Source organism: Thalassophryne amazonica, chromosome 19 (genome assembly GCF_902500255.1).
Source record: "Thalassophryne amazonica chromosome 19, fThaAma1.1, whole genome shotgun sequence".
Classification (NCBI taxonomy): Eukaryota; Metazoa; Chordata; class Actinopteri; order Batrachoidiformes; family Batrachoididae; genus Thalassophryne; species Thalassophryne amazonica.
The window spans coordinates 63,211,991-63,230,520 of NC_047121.1; the positions used below are offsets into that span (position 1 = coordinate 63,211,991).

At 41.4% G+C, this 18,530-nt stretch overlaps 1 protein-coding gene across 2 annotated transcripts in view; it reads left to right on the top strand.

The window, feature by feature from the left end:
* Positions 1-17,968, top strand: part of LOC117532113 (RAS guanyl-releasing protein 1-like) — a 35,875-nt gene extending 17,907 nt beyond the window's left edge. The window contains exons 3-17 of one of the 2 annotated variants that reach the window (XM_034195368.1): positions 801-905; positions 2,043-2,106; positions 2,207-2,338; positions 3,803-3,956; positions 6,097-6,270; positions 6,919-7,035; positions 9,722-9,997; positions 10,356-10,436; positions 12,208-12,312; positions 12,393-12,502; positions 12,696-12,840; positions 12,950-12,986; positions 13,306-13,437; positions 15,343-15,668; positions 15,758-17,968. In XM_034195368.1, coding sequence (XP_034051259.1) covers positions 801-905; positions 2,043-2,106; positions 2,207-2,338; positions 3,803-3,956; positions 6,097-6,270; positions 6,919-7,035; positions 9,722-9,997; positions 10,356-10,436; positions 12,208-12,312; positions 12,393-12,502; positions 12,696-12,840; positions 12,950-12,986; positions 13,306-13,437; positions 15,343-15,668; positions 15,758-15,892 — 2,093 coding nt within the window. In that variant the 3' untranslated portion in view covers positions 15,893-17,968. Of the gene's footprint in view, positions 1-800; positions 907-2,042; positions 2,107-2,206; positions 2,339-3,802; positions 3,957-6,096; positions 6,271-6,918; positions 7,036-9,721; positions 9,998-10,355; positions 10,437-12,207; positions 12,313-12,392; positions 12,503-12,695; positions 12,841-12,949; positions 12,987-13,305; positions 13,438-15,342; positions 15,669-15,757 lie in introns of both variants that reach the window. The other variant, XM_034195369.1, reaches the window with a different exon arrangement.
* The last annotated feature ends 562 nt before the right edge of the window (positions 17,969-18,530 follow it).

Here is an 18,530-nt window from a genome sequence, read left to right on the forward strand (position 1 = left end):
GTGGAGTAGACAGTTGTCAAAAACTGAATGACTGTGCAAGAAGTAGAACAGTGAGGAAAGCCACCTGGACACCCAGACAACCCAGAAGAAGTTATAGGCTTCTGTGGCTGTGATTGAAGAAATTATGCACAGTGCAAATTCTGCGGTTTGTATCTCCAGTTATACAGCTTTGTGATGAAATGGTATAGAGGAGGGTCTCCAATCACAGCCACAGAAGCCTACAACTTCTTCTGGGTTGTCTGGGTGTCTTGGTGGCTTTCCTCACTGTTCTCCTGCTTGCACAGTCACTCAGTTTTTCAGAACTGTCTACCCCACACAGATTTACCATAGAGTGTCATACTATTTGTATTTCTTCATAACTGATGTAAATAAAGTCCAAGACATATTCAGTGACTTGGAAATGTTCATGTATCCATCCCCTGACTTGTCTGAAGAAATCTGGCAATAAAACTAATTATTTACAGGTATTATAACAAAGGGGCTGATTACTTATGCAACCCATCATCTTGGCTTTTATTTAAAAAGGTATTTAAAATGTCATAAACAAATTAAAATGTGTGAAATACCAAGGGCCTGAATACTTTTGCAAGCCACTGTATATTGTTTAAAGTGAGAATGGGAGACTCCAAAATGTTCCTCAGTAACTCTGCACCAACTACTGCATGTTCAGCTCTGAAATTTTGCTTCTTGGTGGCTACAGATGAGAACCAGTGAACCTGCTGTTTTGGTGCATGTTGGCATCGTTTAGCGTAGTAACGATGCATTTCGAAGTAACGGTGTAATTTTTGTTGTTGTTGCAGACTCTGATGGTTGCGTATGTGGGAGCAGCCACCTGTTGAACATCACCTTGACGATGCACCGCCTCCTCATCTCATCCGATGACCTCCTGGAAAAACTCATCACTTTATATCCTTCCATCGCTGCGATTATTCGGCGCAATGCACAATCTCGAACGCTTCTGAGAACAAAAATCAGCGTTTGCTCACATCACATTCTACTCCTGCGTGCCACTTTTGTTTGGTTGTCAGTGGCAACGGGCGGTCGAGCCTTGTGCTTGACGCCTGTAGCTGAGAGCAGAAATCTGATCGTGCACGTTGCAGTTCGTGTTTCCGCCAGCTGTCCGACGGTTTCAGCATCGCTGCAAGCGCGGTGCAGGCTGAACAGTTAGTTGTGTGAAATTCGTGCCTGTGTTTTGTCTCTTAAAACAGTGACATCACCGCCGTTCTTTTGTGGCTACTCTTGACTTCCGCTTCCTCTCAGGAAGGAGCTGCTGTGTCACGAAGCTCTGAGCCGTCGGGTGATAATTGCCTCGGGCTCATTCACGTGCACGTCCTCTTCACCTGTGCAGAAATACGGGCCCTCAGCTGCTTAAAAAAAAGCCTCCTGTTCACACAAACCCACGTCAGCCCGCAGAGCAACAAATGCACCTTTGCTATTTTTAACCCTCTCATTCAGAGCTGAATACCCGAAAGGACGCGTCAAACAAATCAAGAGTGTGGGATCGGCTCTGGAGGGGGACGCACAGACACCGGGGGCCATTAACAGCCCTCGGCACAGGCTGGCCTTGGGATTGCGTGGGCTGTTCTTCTGCTCCCATGACGCAATTAGCCTTTTTTTTCTGACATGCATCACTTCAAGCTGATTTCTGCCAATCGAGAGCCCATAGTGTCAGGCTATTTTCATGTGATAACAAAATGTGCAGAACAAAAGAGGGCAAAACATCCGCAGCAGAGATCATTCTTCTGGGCTGCTGTACGTGAGACAGTGATTGTGTCTTCGTACCTTTTTGTTTTAGAGCCTACACTTTCTGCACGCCAGAGTGATTCATTCAGTGATGCTCATCAGTTTTGCTTCATGCAGTTGCCTCCTCCCACGTCACCAGATGCCGCTTCTGTTTGCCTTTTTAGATGAGTTGCTGTCTTATTTATTTACAGTAAACTGCAGCGAAATCGCAGGTATAGGGTCGCTTTCAAGCAGCGCCCCCCGGTTGTTGGCGTCCTGACGTGAGGTCACTGTGGTCAACTCCTTAACCGAAATCCTCACATTTAAAACAGGGTTGGACAACGAGCAGCCCGCTGAGTGCCAGAAGATCTGTTACCTCATCAGGTGCGTGTCAGTGTTGACACATGGACGCATTTCTGTGAGTCTTAACCAAATGATGAGTTTCCCTCTATGTCTGTCACATGGAGTCTTCTGTGACCTGCAGGCACTGGATCCAGGAATTCTGGATGATGTTCCAGTTGCACCACAGCTTGTCAGACAGCCTGGACCAGTTCCGGGATCTGATCAGAGAGCAGGGACAGGAGTGTCTTTCCTCTCTCCTAGAGACCAAATGGATGTAAGTGTTAATCTCTGACCAGCTGGCAACTGTGACATCGGGATGACACGAGTCTCTGTTGTTTGTTCATTCCTGGAAATGGCTGAAATCAGTGAAATCAGTCACAATCCTCAAAGAAGACTACAACTTCGAGGCTTCTAAAGTGGACTGAAGAAAAAAAAGAAAAGAAAGAAATCCATAATCAGATAAATTTGAGTGCTACCAAATGAAGCATTTTATTATATTGGTTCAGTAATTCATCTTTTTTCAGTGTCGACTGAAAGTTAAACACTAAAGGGGTCAGATTATGAACCTTTTCTGTACATTAACATTGGTTACCAGGTGTATTATGACACATAAAAGTTTTTAGCAAAAAAATTAAACTCCTTGAAATTAAAAATAAAAATAGGTTTCAAAGAAATATCCTGATTCCAAGTCTGTTGTTTCAAATGCAAAAGAGCTGCACAGAGCGACGTGGGTGTGACTTACAGCGCAATAGAAGTCCAGCTTTGGACTTTCATGATACACATGACAAAAGTATAAAATGAGCTGTTTTAGGTCTGAATTACACAAGCAGAATGTTAAGATTTTGAGGTTGATTAATAAGAGAGGGGAGAAAAAAAAAATCTAATTTCTTGGGCATATGGGGGCTACAGGCCCATGAAAGTCCACCGTGGAGCTGCGTATGGGCGGATTTTTTGGTCTGTGTAGATGGCAGGTGAATAACGTATTATAGGTAGTCTTTACTGATAACACTAAGAATACAGTATAAATGTTTCCCACCAACACATAAAAGATAATATGGCTCCAGAACTAAGAGGAACAACTGACCCCAATCAATAACTTCTCACCAACATCTACATAACACAGACGGCAGTAATGTCAGTCACCATCTGTGTGCACATAGTTTTGTAATACCTCCTGCACGTTTAAGATCCTGTTTGTGTCTGAACTTGTCTGAATTCTTACATCACTTTCAAATCAAGGCATGTTCCCAGTCACATTTCAAACAACAATGAGGATATCCTGCATGCTTTTGGTTAGCATAGAGACCATTTCTGGACAGAAACATTCTAATGAGCTGTTACGTTCATATTGTTGGACAGGATTTTGTGTGAATGTAGACAAAACAGACACTTCTTCCTTCTATCCCCTTCAACATACATATGTACCTTCAAATGAACTTGTCTGTTTTGTTTTTGTGTTTACTTTTTCAAAGCCTAAGTTTGAAGACCACCAAGGCCACCATGCTTATTAAGAAATGCCAGTGAAACCAACTTTGCACACTATAACCACTTTAATACAGTTTACACTGTTGACCTTGCATATGAGACAGTCATATGCTCACTGTCTTGCATGTGCACATTTATATTCACATTCTCCATCATACTAAATGCTATCTTCTGCTCTAGAGCTGCAATCTTCCCATTTATGAAGCAAATGTTACCAATATTTAGATTAATGATCGCAAATGATGTCTTTCAGAAATGAACGGGACTGGTCGTGGAAAGCAAGCCAGAAGATCAAAGCCAACAGTAGTAAAAAAAGGAAGGTCTCACTCCTCTTTGACCATCTTGAGCCCATCGAATTGGCTGAACACCTCACATTTCTTGAGTTCAAGTCCTTCTGCAGGATATCAGTGAGTATACATTGTACAAAGTGCAAACACATCAGTCAAATGGCCGTCGGTTATCTTTTGTTGCTTTGAGACCCTTTTCACTGGTGTTAAAAGGTTTGTTGTATATTTGGGAATCAAAGTCGCTGATGCCTAAAAGTCGTTCTGTTTCTCTTCACTCTCAACATAAATTGGATGTCTTCTTCCATGGCTTAAGTCTTGTTTTTGAACACCTGATACAGTATTCAAAACTTTTCACTGCTCATGGATGGAACAGTTCTACAGACCGCTGGTTCTGCTCCAGACGGAATAATATACATTCCCCTAAATTCTGAATAGACAAAAATCTACTGAGGTCTGCCATCTGTTGCACTCACTCTGATTTACTTTTACCGTTTCTTGTTTGGCTGTACACAGACAAATGTGACACAAACATGAGAGCAATCAGGACAAAACTGTTTAAATCTGTCCCATTCAGTCTAGAGAAAATATGACCATGCTACTCATACCTCTATCTTAGTTTCACTTCACAGGCTTCCAGTTCGTGTATGGTCACATTTTAAAGTCTTATTGTTAACTTATAGAATCTTAAATGGACCAGCACCGCCACACCTGGTAGATTTTGTTAAGACCTTATATACCGCCCTGTGCTCTGCATTCTCAAAATGCAGGATTACTCTGTGTTACAAAGATAAACAAGAAGGGCTTTCTTTTATTGTGCACCAGCCTCCCAACTGGGATAAGAGAGTCTGAGTCAGTTTATATCCAAACTTAAGATACATCTTTTGTCACAGACACATAAGCTGTGAATCCTGAATAATATGTTTTTTACCTTTTAATTAAGTGTGCATGAGTCTGAGTGAATTTTTGGAAGGTGGCTGTTGTAATTTGAGTGGTTAATTTAAAAATAATTACATATTTTTTAGTTTTTTAAAAATCATTTGATTTTAGTTTACTGTTAATTATGGATTTGTTTAATTGCAAAAGCTTTTTGAAATGTATAATCTGCAACAGAAACAGTTACACAAATAAAATGTATTATTATTATTAATCAGAAAGTAACTTCTTTGTAACTCTGTGGCTACAACAGGTTTTTTTGTTGTTGTTGTTCTGTATAAATGGCTTATAAATGCACGAACATGAAAATGATTATGTATTGGCGGTGTCTGTCAGATTGCGGCTCCTGATATGTTTAATTTAATCTTTTTTAACCAGGTTAGTCCCATTGAGATCAAGATCTCTTTTGCAAGGGAGACCTGGACAATTCTAAAGTTTCCAATTCACCTAATCTGTATGTCTTTAAATGTTGGAGGAAACTGGAGCACCCGGAGGAAACCCACACATAATTAATTACATATTAATTAATAATAATGTATTAATCTGTATTGTGTCCTGCCCCATTCTGGTCTGTCATATCAGCCCAGTCTTACATTATGTTTTTTTGTTTTTTTCGTGCACCCATCACGAAAAGCACCCGATTTTCGTGACACGTTTTTTGTTTGTTTTGCTATTTATAATCCTGTCCATGCTCGGAAACCAACAAACCTGAGATGTTTTGTAAAGAAGAATGGTCCAAAATACCTTCAACCAGAATCCAGACTCTCACTGGAAGCTATAAGAAGCGTTTACAGGCTGTAATTTCTGCAAAAGGAGGATCTACTAAATATTGATGTATTTTTTCTGTTGGGGTGCCCAAATTTATGCACCTGTCTAATTTTGTTTAAAGAATTATTGCACACTTTCTGTAAATCCTATAAACTTAATTTCACTTCTGAAATATCACTGTTTGTCTGCTATATGATATATTTAACTGAAATTGCTGATCCAAACAACCAAAGGAAAATCATGGAAATCATCAGGGGTGCCCAAACTTTTACATACAACTGTATGATGCAGTTTAAACCGTTTACCAGTTCACACATTGTATCTGGGAGGTAGAAGCCGACTCATACAGAAACTCAAAACGAAACTCATTAGAATGTGAAATCACTGCCGTTGCCCTGTAGATTTTGTGTTCCATAAGTGGAACCAGCATGGCATGGAAAAGGGGCTTTGCTTCTTATTCGACATGCAACTTGTGTACTGGAAAACCATTTTGGTATTTCCTCCGACTTTGCAGCGGTTTCCGTGCAGCCTCTTCACCTTCCTCTGCTCTCACCACCAGTTTGTCGACTACCAGAATTACATACGGAGCTGCTGCATGAAGGACATCCCAGTGATGGAGCGTTCCATCGCCCTGTGTAATGGTATCTCCCAGTGGGTTCAGCTGATGGTGCTGAGCAGGCCGACCGCTCAGCTGAGAGCTGAGGTTTTCACCAAGTTCATCCACGTGGCTCAGGTAGTGGTTTCACAAACCCTTCGCTCTACCTCTGATTTCACGGTGCATCAGGAAGTGTATTTTGGTCACTGCTGGCTTCTTTGTGTTATTGTTCACACGCCTTATCTCAGTAATGACAGTCCTTTGTCACACTGTAGATGCTGCATAATTGGCAGTTACATAATGAATATTCAGAGGGAGCTGTTAATCATCCTCAAGAGCTCGGTAATGGGCTAATAGAAAACTATCAAAGCTAATGGAGTCATCACGAGGTAGCTGCTGATCAGATGTGAAGATGTGTGCAGCCTGCAGACACACGATGCCTCCTGGGTTTGGCCTCGCGCTCTGAAGAACCTCCTGCACTGTTCCACTAATGCACCAGTCTGATGTCAACCTCAGAACCCTGTTGGTGTGGAAGTGAACTTCACACTGTAACTCTCTAGTGACAGCATGAATTAGAAGTGAAAAGACAGTGGAAAGTGCCTCTAAAAAGGAGCGAGATATCAGTGGGCAGGAAGGAAAAAAGGCGACATTGTAAGTGGTTTATGTAACTGTTGTGCTGTGGATTATGTAACTGGAAAAGGTACCTGGAGCAGGTTTAATTACACGTGGTTTTCATTTCATGCATGTATGTGCAGCATTCACATGCGTGCTTTGTGTGTCCTCCAGTGTCTTCATGGGATACACAACTACAACACTCTGATGGCAGTGGTGGGGGGGCTTTGCCACAGCTCCATATCCAGACTGAAGGACACCACCTCGCATGTGTCCAATGAGGTCACAAAGGTAAAGGCATAGACTGTGCATGCACTGCGTGACGTCACCTATAGGTGTCTGCACCTGAAGTGTTGCAAAGTTTAAATTGGAATAAATGTGTTTTTGCATCAATTCAAACCAAATGTGGCCCTTTTCCACTTTGTTTCTGCTGATGAATCCAGTTGTATGTGGGCCGTGCCCAGAACAGGGGAGTAAAACAGACTGTAACATAACTTTGTCACTATGAAGACTGATTTGGCCCAAAGTCATTCAGAGTACTTCCGTGTTTCCTCGAGCATTTTTATTATCAGCGCAAGCAGGTCAGTCTTCTATCTTCACCCAATGCCTCATCGCATATTTGCCTCAGTGACAAAGGTTGCAGCCTTGTTGAGTGCACTTAATTATTCTAGGTTTTTTGGAAAATAATGCTTCATCATGAAATTTTTTATGTAAAAAGAAAAGAAAAGAAAAAAGGCTATAAAGTTTTCAAAAGTGGACTTTTATTCTAATGGGGAATTGGGGGTCCCTTTTGACCCTCTCACCTCTCAGGCCTCACACCTGCATTGTGTCTGCAAGCAGGAGGAAAACAACCACAACAACAAGAATAACTTATATTTTGTGGAAATCACTAGTCGATTGGCCTGTAAGAAGGGTACAGCACACACACCATCCATCAGAAACAGACTCAGTGCATATTTTAAGCTAAGGGCCCTGTCCCGCTGGCGTTTAGGAGGATTTGCGTATGGAATGCGCACAAAATCGGCCCATATTCGCCAAACATTCGCAATATCCGTGGAACATGCCTGTATGAGTCATCCGTCATCCGAACACTCTCATGATCATCCGCAGAGGCACGCATGTCTGCAGCCAGGATTTTTGAGTAGCTCAAAAATCTGGATGTGGATGACATCTGCCTTATATACTCCATACATACTCAATTCATACACAATACATACTCACTCTGTGCTGTATATCTGCCATTAACCGCTGATATCCGCAACTGACGGGGATTTGCGGCTTGACAGCGGGCTGGGACAGTGTGTAAAACAGATATATTGCGTGCCCATTATGTCCACATCACAAACTAGAATATGTTGTAGCGACTGCATACAGATTGGCCACAAATAAAGCCTTTTAATTACATCTGCTTTGCAGCTGATTTGCGGACAATCTGTGAATGCATAACAAACACATCACGTAAACCCAAAGTACTATATGTGGCAGAAAGCGACATACCTGCCAGTCAGTGCCAGTCCGGTGTAAATCCACAAAGACGTAGCTGCTGCAATCCAGGACTTTTATTTAACACCAACAAAAGGAAGAGTTGCTGTTTAGCCACAACTCACGCTGAAGTCTGTTTTCTGTGACACTCTCAAAAAACAAAACAAAAAAAAAACACTGTCTCACACCCAAGCGGCTTCCCCCCTCCCGCTCCCCAAACTCATGAACAGTTAACCCTCGCATGACAACATGAACATTAACTCTGTGACCAACTTGTCCAAGTCCAACAAATGCTCCAGAGGCTGTATTGTTGGTGTGAATAGTGATGCCGAAAGACCCGAGTGCGCTTCTTTTATGACCGCAATGCAGATGCAGTGCACGCACAACACATGCGCAATGCATTCATAATACACACGTAATACTGCCGTGATAATCTCAATGTGTCGGATCAATTTCCTCACTACATGCGTTATATCACCGTGTTTGTTCATCATATATTCGCTATATATTATTAATATATTCGTAATTCATACTGGGACATTTGTCATTTTTGGCCATTTTTGTTGCGGACGACAATGAACGTCCACAATTTGTATACTCGATTCATGCGCAATTAATCCTCTCCCCAGTGGGACAGGGCCCTAAGGAGAGTAAAATGTTTTTAAAACGGGCATCTTTCAGCCCGAGTGCTGCCTGTTATCACTCTGCATTTCTGAAACTGAGCGAGATGGATGTGCTATTACATAGAGGAAAAACTTGGCGGGTGAACTGACGAGTGCATTTCTGAGGAAAATTTCACCAAATACTTTTGTGCGCACATTACGTGCTTACACCTGCCCTACTAAATCAGATGTGGCAGTAATTCTGCAGTAACACAAAATGTATGTAGGGGAAACACTTCAACCAAACATAAAAAGGTTTCTGGTAAATACTAGGTTTCCATATAGATTCAGGAGTTAGCACTTAATATTAGTATATAAGCTCAGCGTTAACAATAAGAGCAGAGTGTTTTTTGTAATATGGACTGTCAGTAATGAAACAGGCTGATGTTATTATAAATAGTAACACCACTGCATCCAGAAATTTGCTAGCTCTTGGGAAACTTTACTCACAAACAGACATCAAAATACCCTCGCAATCAAGCTAATATCATTTTAGAAGCTGTTTATCAAGTTATTTATCTTTTTGTAAAGCTCTGGCAGAGTACTGGCAGCAGCAGTGACTGATTGTGAGTAGGCGTTAGTGACCTTGGAGTCTTCGTGACTACTCTTAACATCTCGTAGGCATACTGTAGGAGCTGCATGTTCTGCTCAAATGTTTTGTAATGTACTCTGAGAAAATCTAATGAATCTTTAATTTAGGTCAAACACAGCAATTCATTAAGAGTTTTGTGGCAGTTGCTGTACTGTAAGATGCTCTGTGAGAAGCAACCATCTTGAAAGCCTTCGAGAGGTGTGAAATCTGTACATCGCTTTCTGATTGTTCCTTCCCACAGGTGCTGAATGAGATGACAGACTTGCTGTCCTCTTGCAGAAATTATGATAACTACAGACATGCGTACAGCAGGTGCACCGGTTTTAAGATCCCCATCGTTGGCGTGCACCTGAAGGACCTGATTTCAGTCAATGAGGCCATGCCCGATTACACGGACAACAACAAGGTGAATGTGCAGAAGCTACAGGCGCTCTACAGCCACATTAATGAGCTGATCCAGCTGCAGCAGATCCCACCCAGGCTGGATGCCAACAAGGACCTGGTCCACCTGCTGACGGTAAGCCTCAGACCTCTCGGCTTCAACTTTGCATCAAGACAAATTCAGGTTGTGAATCACTAGATTCTACTGAACACAAGCAGAGATGTAAATGAGTGTGTTACAGTGTGTGGATTGTGTGCACTTGTGTGGGTGTGATGAGAGTCTATGATGTGTGAGCGTGTGGGTGACAAGCTGAGCGTGAATGAGATCGCTGTATTGTTGTGCTCTCTGTCCGTACTTGAACAAATGTTCAAGGGATAATCCTATCATCTAATTTCCTTTATTGTGATATATTTCAAGGATAAACCTGATACACGGGGCCTTTTATGTTTTTGTTCAAATCCATGTGTTAATGCTGCTGTTTGTTTCCCAACAGTTGTCCTTGGACCTTTACTACACTGAAGATGAAATCTATGAACTGTCTTATGCCAGAGAACCCAAAAACTGCAAAGCACCAGTGAGTATTTATATTATTTATACATAGGTATGGAAAGAACACTGCAGATCTAACTTAGCTGCACCGCGTCTTTAACAGGGTCATATCTATATTATAAAATAAAATATCTATGAAAGCTAAGTGGCCTCTGTGTTTGTGTGTGTGCATTTTGATCACGCACAAACTGCGGAGAGCTGACATTTTCCGTTTTGTACGTCATTGTATTTTGGGTCAAGAATGAATGTTGCCGAAACCGAACGTTGATAGGGATCATCTTTTTAGAGAAGCTACATATATTAGCTAACAACACTAAACAATGGACATTGATATTTACATTCTGGGCTCACATGCTAATTCAGCAGGGCGCAGCAAATCATCTATATATTAAACCCATGAGTGCATGTGTGTGTGATTTTATTTAGTAAGTTCAATGCAAGTACATACATAATATAACTGTAAATACGTTAAAATACATGGATGACACAAGAAAGTGAAAACATGTATTTTTAAAAATCAAATGACAAAATGGAAGTAAAAATAAAATAACAATAATAAAACAAGAGCCTAAACAACTTCTAAATACATTAAGGCAGTAAATTAACATTTAAAAACTTATGTAATTAACAGGAAATAAAAAGGCTGAGTTCTTCTTCAAGTAACTGTTGAGCTCACATTCCAGCTCGTTATACAAGCTTTGCTTAATTTATTACCACCCTTGAAAAATGTCAGCTACCTATTTCATAAACACGACCCAATCTAGAGCCCATGGATCCCCATGGGCAACACGCTAGTAATATTTATTTTCATTATGATATGTGTCCTAAAAACAGATAAAACTGGCCAATGCCCAAATACATATGGACTCCAGTGTATATCATATAATATATAAATCTCAGAAACGCATGCATCCTCTCTTTCTTCTTTCTTTCTTTCCTCCTTGCAGTGTCCAAATACTTTGCAAACATTAGCTCCTAATGTTAACTAGACAAAAGTATTGATCAATCAAGCGTAAAGCATTGGTTGCAAAGTGAAGCAGGTGCCCAGCGGGCAGGTTTTTAATAGAGCCCGACCGATATGGATTTTTTGAGGCCGATGCCGATAATGATATTTGGATGAAAAAAATGCAGTTAATTGATAAATCGGCTGATTTGCCGATAGCCGATACATCAGTCAATATTATTATTATTATTTTTTTAAATGAATAAAATGTTCTTTTTTGGACCCTTAACAAAAAAGGTATGAGCTAAAAGCTGAAGCTTTGTCCTCATATTGATTAACTTTATAACAGAGAAGAATTTTCAAGTTAAAAGAATTAAACCTTTGTGAAATTAGCAAATACATATCCTTAAAAAGAGTTGTGAAATACATCTGATCTTGTACCTCTTGTTGCTGCAACTTATATATAGGTTCAGGATAAGGATATAGATCCTTATAAACTTGTATGCATTTGTCAGCCGATCAGTGCAGTGTGACGCGAACTACGGGGGCCGGTGATGAACACATTTAAGCAGGGGTGTAAGCAGTTCTCAGTTGAATGGAGTCAGCGCTCCATCTACTGGACAAATGGACAACATTTTACAATGCCGACAAACATTATTTCAGTAATTGTTCTGTTTATGAGAAATTAGCGGCAAAATTTCAGCCGATAGTAAGTACTTTGAAAAGGGCTTATATTGGCCGATATATCGGTCGGGCTGTAGTTTTTAATGTAATTAACTTGCTCTGAATTGATCAGATCATATAGAATTGATTTGATAAAGTAGGGCTAACATTGTGTTTTTAATTTTTATAGCCAGCAACCCCGTCTAGACCCCCAGTGGTAGTTGACTGGGCATCAGGAGTGGCTCCTAAACCTGACCCCCGAACTATCAGCAAACATGTGCAGAGGATGGTGGATGTAAGTGCTTGTCTCTGCATGTTTAATCTGTTAATAATTAATTTCAACAAGCATTTTTGTCGGCCTTTTGTCTTTCACAGTCTGTGTTTAAGAACTACGATCACGATGAGAACGGTTTTATTTGTCAAGAGGACTTTAAAAAAATTGCCGCCAGCTTCCCCTTCTCCTTCTGTGTTATGGACAAAGAGAAGTGAGTACTTGACAGGCCATGAACTTCGTTTGTGCAGACAGTGGAGAGGAAGTAAAAGCGGTATGTGTAGTGATGAATGTTGTGACCAGAAACAAAACGGAACTAACCATTAACCTCAGCACTGAATATTCACTCCTCTTTTGTCATGCAAGTCAATTTGGACGTGACGGTGTCTGGGTTTGGGGTTTTCCAGGGAAGGCCTCGTCAGCAGAGACGAGATCACAGCTTATTTCATGAGGGCCAGTGTTATCTGCTCCAAACTGGGTCTGGGCTTTGTCCACAACTTCCAGGAAGCCACATATATGAAACCCACTTTCTGTGACAACTGCTCAGGATTTGTAAGCCAAGACAGAAAGCTCTTGTCTAAGAACATTAATCATGGTTTCACTGCTTATATTTAAATTTCCACATTTAAACCAATGTTTTTCTCTTTGTTCTGTCTCACAGTTATGGGGTGTGATCAAGCAAGGCTATAGATGCAAAGGTAATTGTTGCACAGCGTCCTGTGTTGGGTTGTGAGAAGCATAATGTTGATATCTGGGTGTAGTGTGGTTTTTGTGCATATTGCTCGCTCAGCGTTGCACATGAAATAAGACAATCCTGCAGTCAGAACCACGGTATTTCCCCTCCCCTGCCTTCAAAACCTCTGAGAACTGTTTGTTTGCCTGACGGTAAGCATGCAAAGGTCAGAGCTGCATTTGCAGCACAGAGCGCGCCGGAGGTAGATGACATCTCTTGAAGTTTTCGTAGATAAATAGTTTAGAGTGTGTTTGACATTTTTTGCATTCTTTTGGTTTGCTCAGACTGCGGGATGAACTGCCACAAGCTGTGCAAGGACCAGGTGGCGTTTGAGTGCAAGAAGAACGCTAGAGTGACCAACGCCACTGACAGTCCCCCGCTGACATCCACACTTTTTACAATGGGAACCCCAGAGGGTGGGTGGAGTTATGGATTTTATTGCAATCATGCACACAATATTCATTACAAACTCTCATGCACTGACATATTTGCCACCTAACTGACCTGGGTTATTATTATTATTATTTGCTAGTTTTGAGGTCTTGCAACGTATACTCCAGTGAGATTTATATACCGTTTGTCATAAATATTTATACAGGGCTTTCCTAGGAATCAAACAGTGAAACATAGTAAACTCCAATAAAAGAATAAATGCCAGTAATAAAAGTACACTACAACAATGCACAAAAAATTCCAAATTAAAGAGCCGATTTAAAAAAAAAAGGACATTATTGTGGTGTTTCTAACACTGTAGGCCAACAATCTGTCTCATTCTGGTGACTTCTTTTGTCCAAGCTGTGTCAAATAACATCCAACATGTTGTCCAATGTATGCTTATTTCTTTAAATGTAATGTTTTTTGTTTTTTTTTGGAATTTAAGTGCCCTTATGTTAACAGCACATACTGTGGTGTGCATATGTGCTGCACAGAGTTCCTGTCTGTTGTTAAACTCGCCCCCCCAGGGTAAAACGCTGTGTTAAAAGAAAAAAATGTGACTTTTACACTCCAAAATAGAGTAATTATAATACAAATTGTTGTGATTGTAATATGTCCAACTCATGAACTATGAAAGTTCTAAATTTGATTGTGACTGAAGAATATACATACAAATGTGTCCATTTAGCTGATTCCTGGGTAGTACTGTAAAGTGCAGCGCACTTGATCGGACGCGGATTGCACAACCCGTGGGATCTGATCGATAAAGTACACGTAGCAGTGGCGTGGAATGATCACATAAACTGTCACACTATACAAGTCGTTTCTTACTTTTCTCAGCTTTGTGATCCATGTGTCATTGTTTCTGCTGTCTAATGCAGAAATAACATGAATACAATTCAACAGAGGCCTGAGTGTAAAAAATATGGCCATGTATGATGTAAAAGTTGGGTGAGGAGTAAGAATGTCAGGTTTGTGACTGTTCTGGTTCAAGTTTTCAATGACTCCCTGGACTCAGCCATCTATAGCGACAGTCACGTCTCTGCAGGCTTGGATTATGGAGGTCGAGACATGTCAAGGAAGAGCTTATAAAGTCACGATGTTCCTGTCCTGCTGCTATGGTTCAAAGACCTAGACCCCAAAATGTGACCTAAGATAATGTGACGTGTTTACCATCACTGAGTGTTACCAACCTGAGGCATAATCCTTACTTGAACTTGGTGGTTCTGACAAAGAGCAGCAGCACATGCTACCAGACTTGACCATTGCTTTTGTACAACTGGCCAATCAATACATCAGAATGTTGTAGGTCTTTTAGCGCCAGAACCGGAAAGTTTGAACAATCTTTCAGTGCACTTCTGTTTTCAGTGCAGTGTTTTCTAGTTAGAAAACATTGTTTGAGATGGTACCATCTCCAACAGTCCAAACAAGAAGACGTGTGGCATCACCTTAAATTTCAATAACATAATGTCAGAGACGCATTACAACAGATGTAGAATGGTATACAATGAAAAGACAAGAAAATCTGAATTTGCATTTCATGTTGGTTATCACAAAACCAAGTCAAGAGTGTAGGCGTGCTTGATTGGTGATTTGCCTCCTGCTCTCACACGGGACTCTTTTGCTTGAAGCTGCCCACCTGTTGTGAGAAAGGCATCAAATTCAGAACTTAAGAACTTTCGGTTTTACTTATATAAGAATTGGTGCACTGAGCCCCACATTCAAGCCCTTGGCCTATATTTGTATCGCACTTCTCATATCAAGCAAATTAAGTAAAATATATCATCTTGTGTTGAATCATAATTTTTGGGATTGTAGATCTTGAGAGATACGGTTTTCCACATTTCTGTCTTTTGAAATAATTAATCCTTTGTCACTGCTTCTAGGATCTGAGGAATGTCCTTTCCCCTACCAGTCAGATGACAGCAAAGACTTTAGCCCGGACTCTCCTGTACCGTCCCACTCAAGGCCTTTGAGGGTCCATAGTTACACCCAGACAGACAGTCCCCTTCATCAGTCTTCATCCCCAGAGTCCAGCCGCCTTCATCCTTTTGTCCTGGCCCCAGCACCACCTAGTCTCACTCCATGTCCTAGCCCCATCCCCCAGCGAAAGCAACGCCACTGCGCCAAGTGGGAAAACAGAGCATCTATTGTGCACAACCCCAAGGAGACAGAAGATGATAGCAAACCCACCTATGCGTGTCTGGAATCAGTGAGTATCTACTTTCTACGCTCGTTTTCCCAGTACACAGTTTTGTGACGGCGCCACCATCTGATAACATCTGATGTTTTTTTTCCAAGGACAATCAGAGGCTCCATAAAACCAATGAAAAACTACGGAGGAAGCTAAAGGAGACAGAGCGGGAGGTGGAAATACTAAAGGCGCTGCTGAAGAAGCACCCTCTCCACCCTGTGGAGGAGGACTCCTCCTCATAGACAGATGAACTGGACCTCCTCCACAGAAGCTGAACGGCAAAGTCTATAAATCTGGGTCCACTTATTAGGCATGGCTGGTGCAGACAAGGTGATGCCTAGGTGTTTTTGCATCCTGTAAAATAATGCACCATTACCAGTGAAGCTGTTTCAACATTAATGGCAGAGCCAAAGAAAAAGTCAGCTATCACATCAGGGGTAAGGAGGCAGTGCTATACTTTCATTTTGGATTTGATATTTCAAACCTGAATTTATTTAATTTCAGTGTAATTCACTATTATCCTTGTACTTGGCATGGTGACGACATGTTTACTTGAGAGTACCTGGTAGATTGAATTTTTGTCAAAGACCAATTATAAGCCATCCTGCTATTAATGACTCTTGGGGCAACAGAAGTAACCAATGCCCAGAATGATGGCAGTTGTCAGGGTGTGCCACTATCAGAAGACCTGGCAGGGTAACAGTTAGGGGTTAGGACTTGATTTTTCTACTGAACCCAACTATTTTCTAATTAACAGACCTTCTAACTACCATAGAGGCCAAAGGGATGCACCCATTTGACCTAGTTGCGGCAGACAGATGGTTACTTCCCAGATGTGAGGTTGGACTGGTTGTCTGCCTAGGTGGCTGCCATCCAGGACCTGGAGCGACTCCGTAGTGTGGTGGATGCAGCAAGTTACAACGTCAATACATGTTCTAAGACTTGACATCCACCTAACAAACCTTCTCAAGATAAGGATGTCATCGCACGTAAGATAAGACAGGATCCCACAAATATATTCCTGTCAAACTAGTTAAGTAGCATCCATGCTACCTGCAGCAGCTAGATAGCCTAGCTCACATATTTATTTAGGGTAGTTAGCAAAATAGCCTATTTTTGCAAGTCAATATCGATACGATCAGGATTTCAGTGTACAAGAAGTTTATGTTTAGCCCCACGCAATTCTTTAGCAAACCCAAGGGGCTGTTGACAGTGACGTCACTGATGACATGTCCCGCGCGGTAAGCTACGGCGTTAAACACAGAGAACCGTCATCTTGAGGTATATAAACGACAGCACTCAGAGCATCAGTGGTAGTGTAACACACATTTGGCAAAATAGGAATAACGCCCCAATGGCGGTGCAGGTTGATGGCTCGTACATTCTGGGAACATGTTAGGTGGACACTTGGCTGATCATCTGTAACCTGCATTGCTTTGTCCCTGTGGAGTCTAAAACCTATAGGTTGTAGCATATGCACAGCACCATCTGCTGGCCTGTTTTACATGTACACTTCTACAACTGTGGAGAGAACTCTTGCCTGTGGGGCTCCTTTGGAGGGGAGGGCTCTCTCCCGTTCTGGGGTATACCTTTGTACAACATGCGTCATCACGCCCCAGGGTGGTAGGCAGTAAGGGGATTCATCTAGATTATAAACACCAAGTTTCTGGTCATATCTGGTCTGTGATGGGAATTCATTGTAACGCTTGTACGACACCATAATGCTGCTGTTGCGCTCTTGTTATTAGTACCTCACAATGGTGGCCGGCCACCCCCCATGGTGGCCAAAGCTGGAAGTACCAAAATTCCTGGATGTACTGACAAACCTATTTTAATAAATGCCCATTAAAACAAGGGTGCAATATGTTACAGTAAAAATAGAAGATTGTGATTGGTCAATTACTGTTACACCCAGTGGAAACACAAAACCTACCAAAAACAGTTTTGTGAAACCCCTACAAGCCCCTTGATTATTGCACCTTAATGCAACACAAACACAGCACACGGTCCGAGTTGTACAGAACTGTTGTCGCTCTATTGCACAAACTGTTTATAATATTTATTGTCCGAAACACTACCCAGCCGATCAGATAAGTGAACTTTTTCTATGCCGATATTCTCATGAGTCGTGCTTTTCTGTGTTGGTAACACCGACCGTATCATTTGTATTATTGTGTTGTTCACTGTAGCAGTGCTGTACTGTGAATGAGATAAAAGATTACTTAGAATTACTGTATTTTACTGTAAATACAGTGTTTCCACATTTTACATTTGTCCACTGTCAGTGTTGTTTTCTCTAAATAAATAAGTGCACCTTTTATGAATTATTTGTTTCAATGTGTGACCAGCAGGGGTCAGCAAAGCCACATAATATTTGTTCCAATTTATTGCCAATGATTGTACATAAGCTTGCACTCCACTTAATGAAGCTTGGATTTAATGCTGACTACTTCTGTCAAATCATGTAAAGAAACAAAGATAATTTCTCTCATAGTTTGAGTATAGGATTTGATTTTTTTTTTTTTTTCCTGCAGTATTGTGCAGTAAATTTCCAAATCAACCTTTCAAGACTAAAGCCAAGATGTTGTCTGGAGAATCTGGCAATATGTCATGTACTCTGAGAACTTTGTCTTTGGGTAATGAGTCCAATGTTCTAGGTCGGCTTGGAGGTAATGAGAGGGTGACAACGCTGTTGGACATCTTGGCCTGTCTCAAGCTGACCCGAGGCCCAAGATTTTAAAGGGAGAACAGACAGAGTACAGGGCTGTTTGCTGCAGCTGTAGTGAGCGCTGTGTGCTTCCTGCCAGGGGAAAATGTGGTGCAGATGTGGTTAATGTGGTGCAAATTCAGTCTGGCAACAACCAAAATTCATGAGGCATA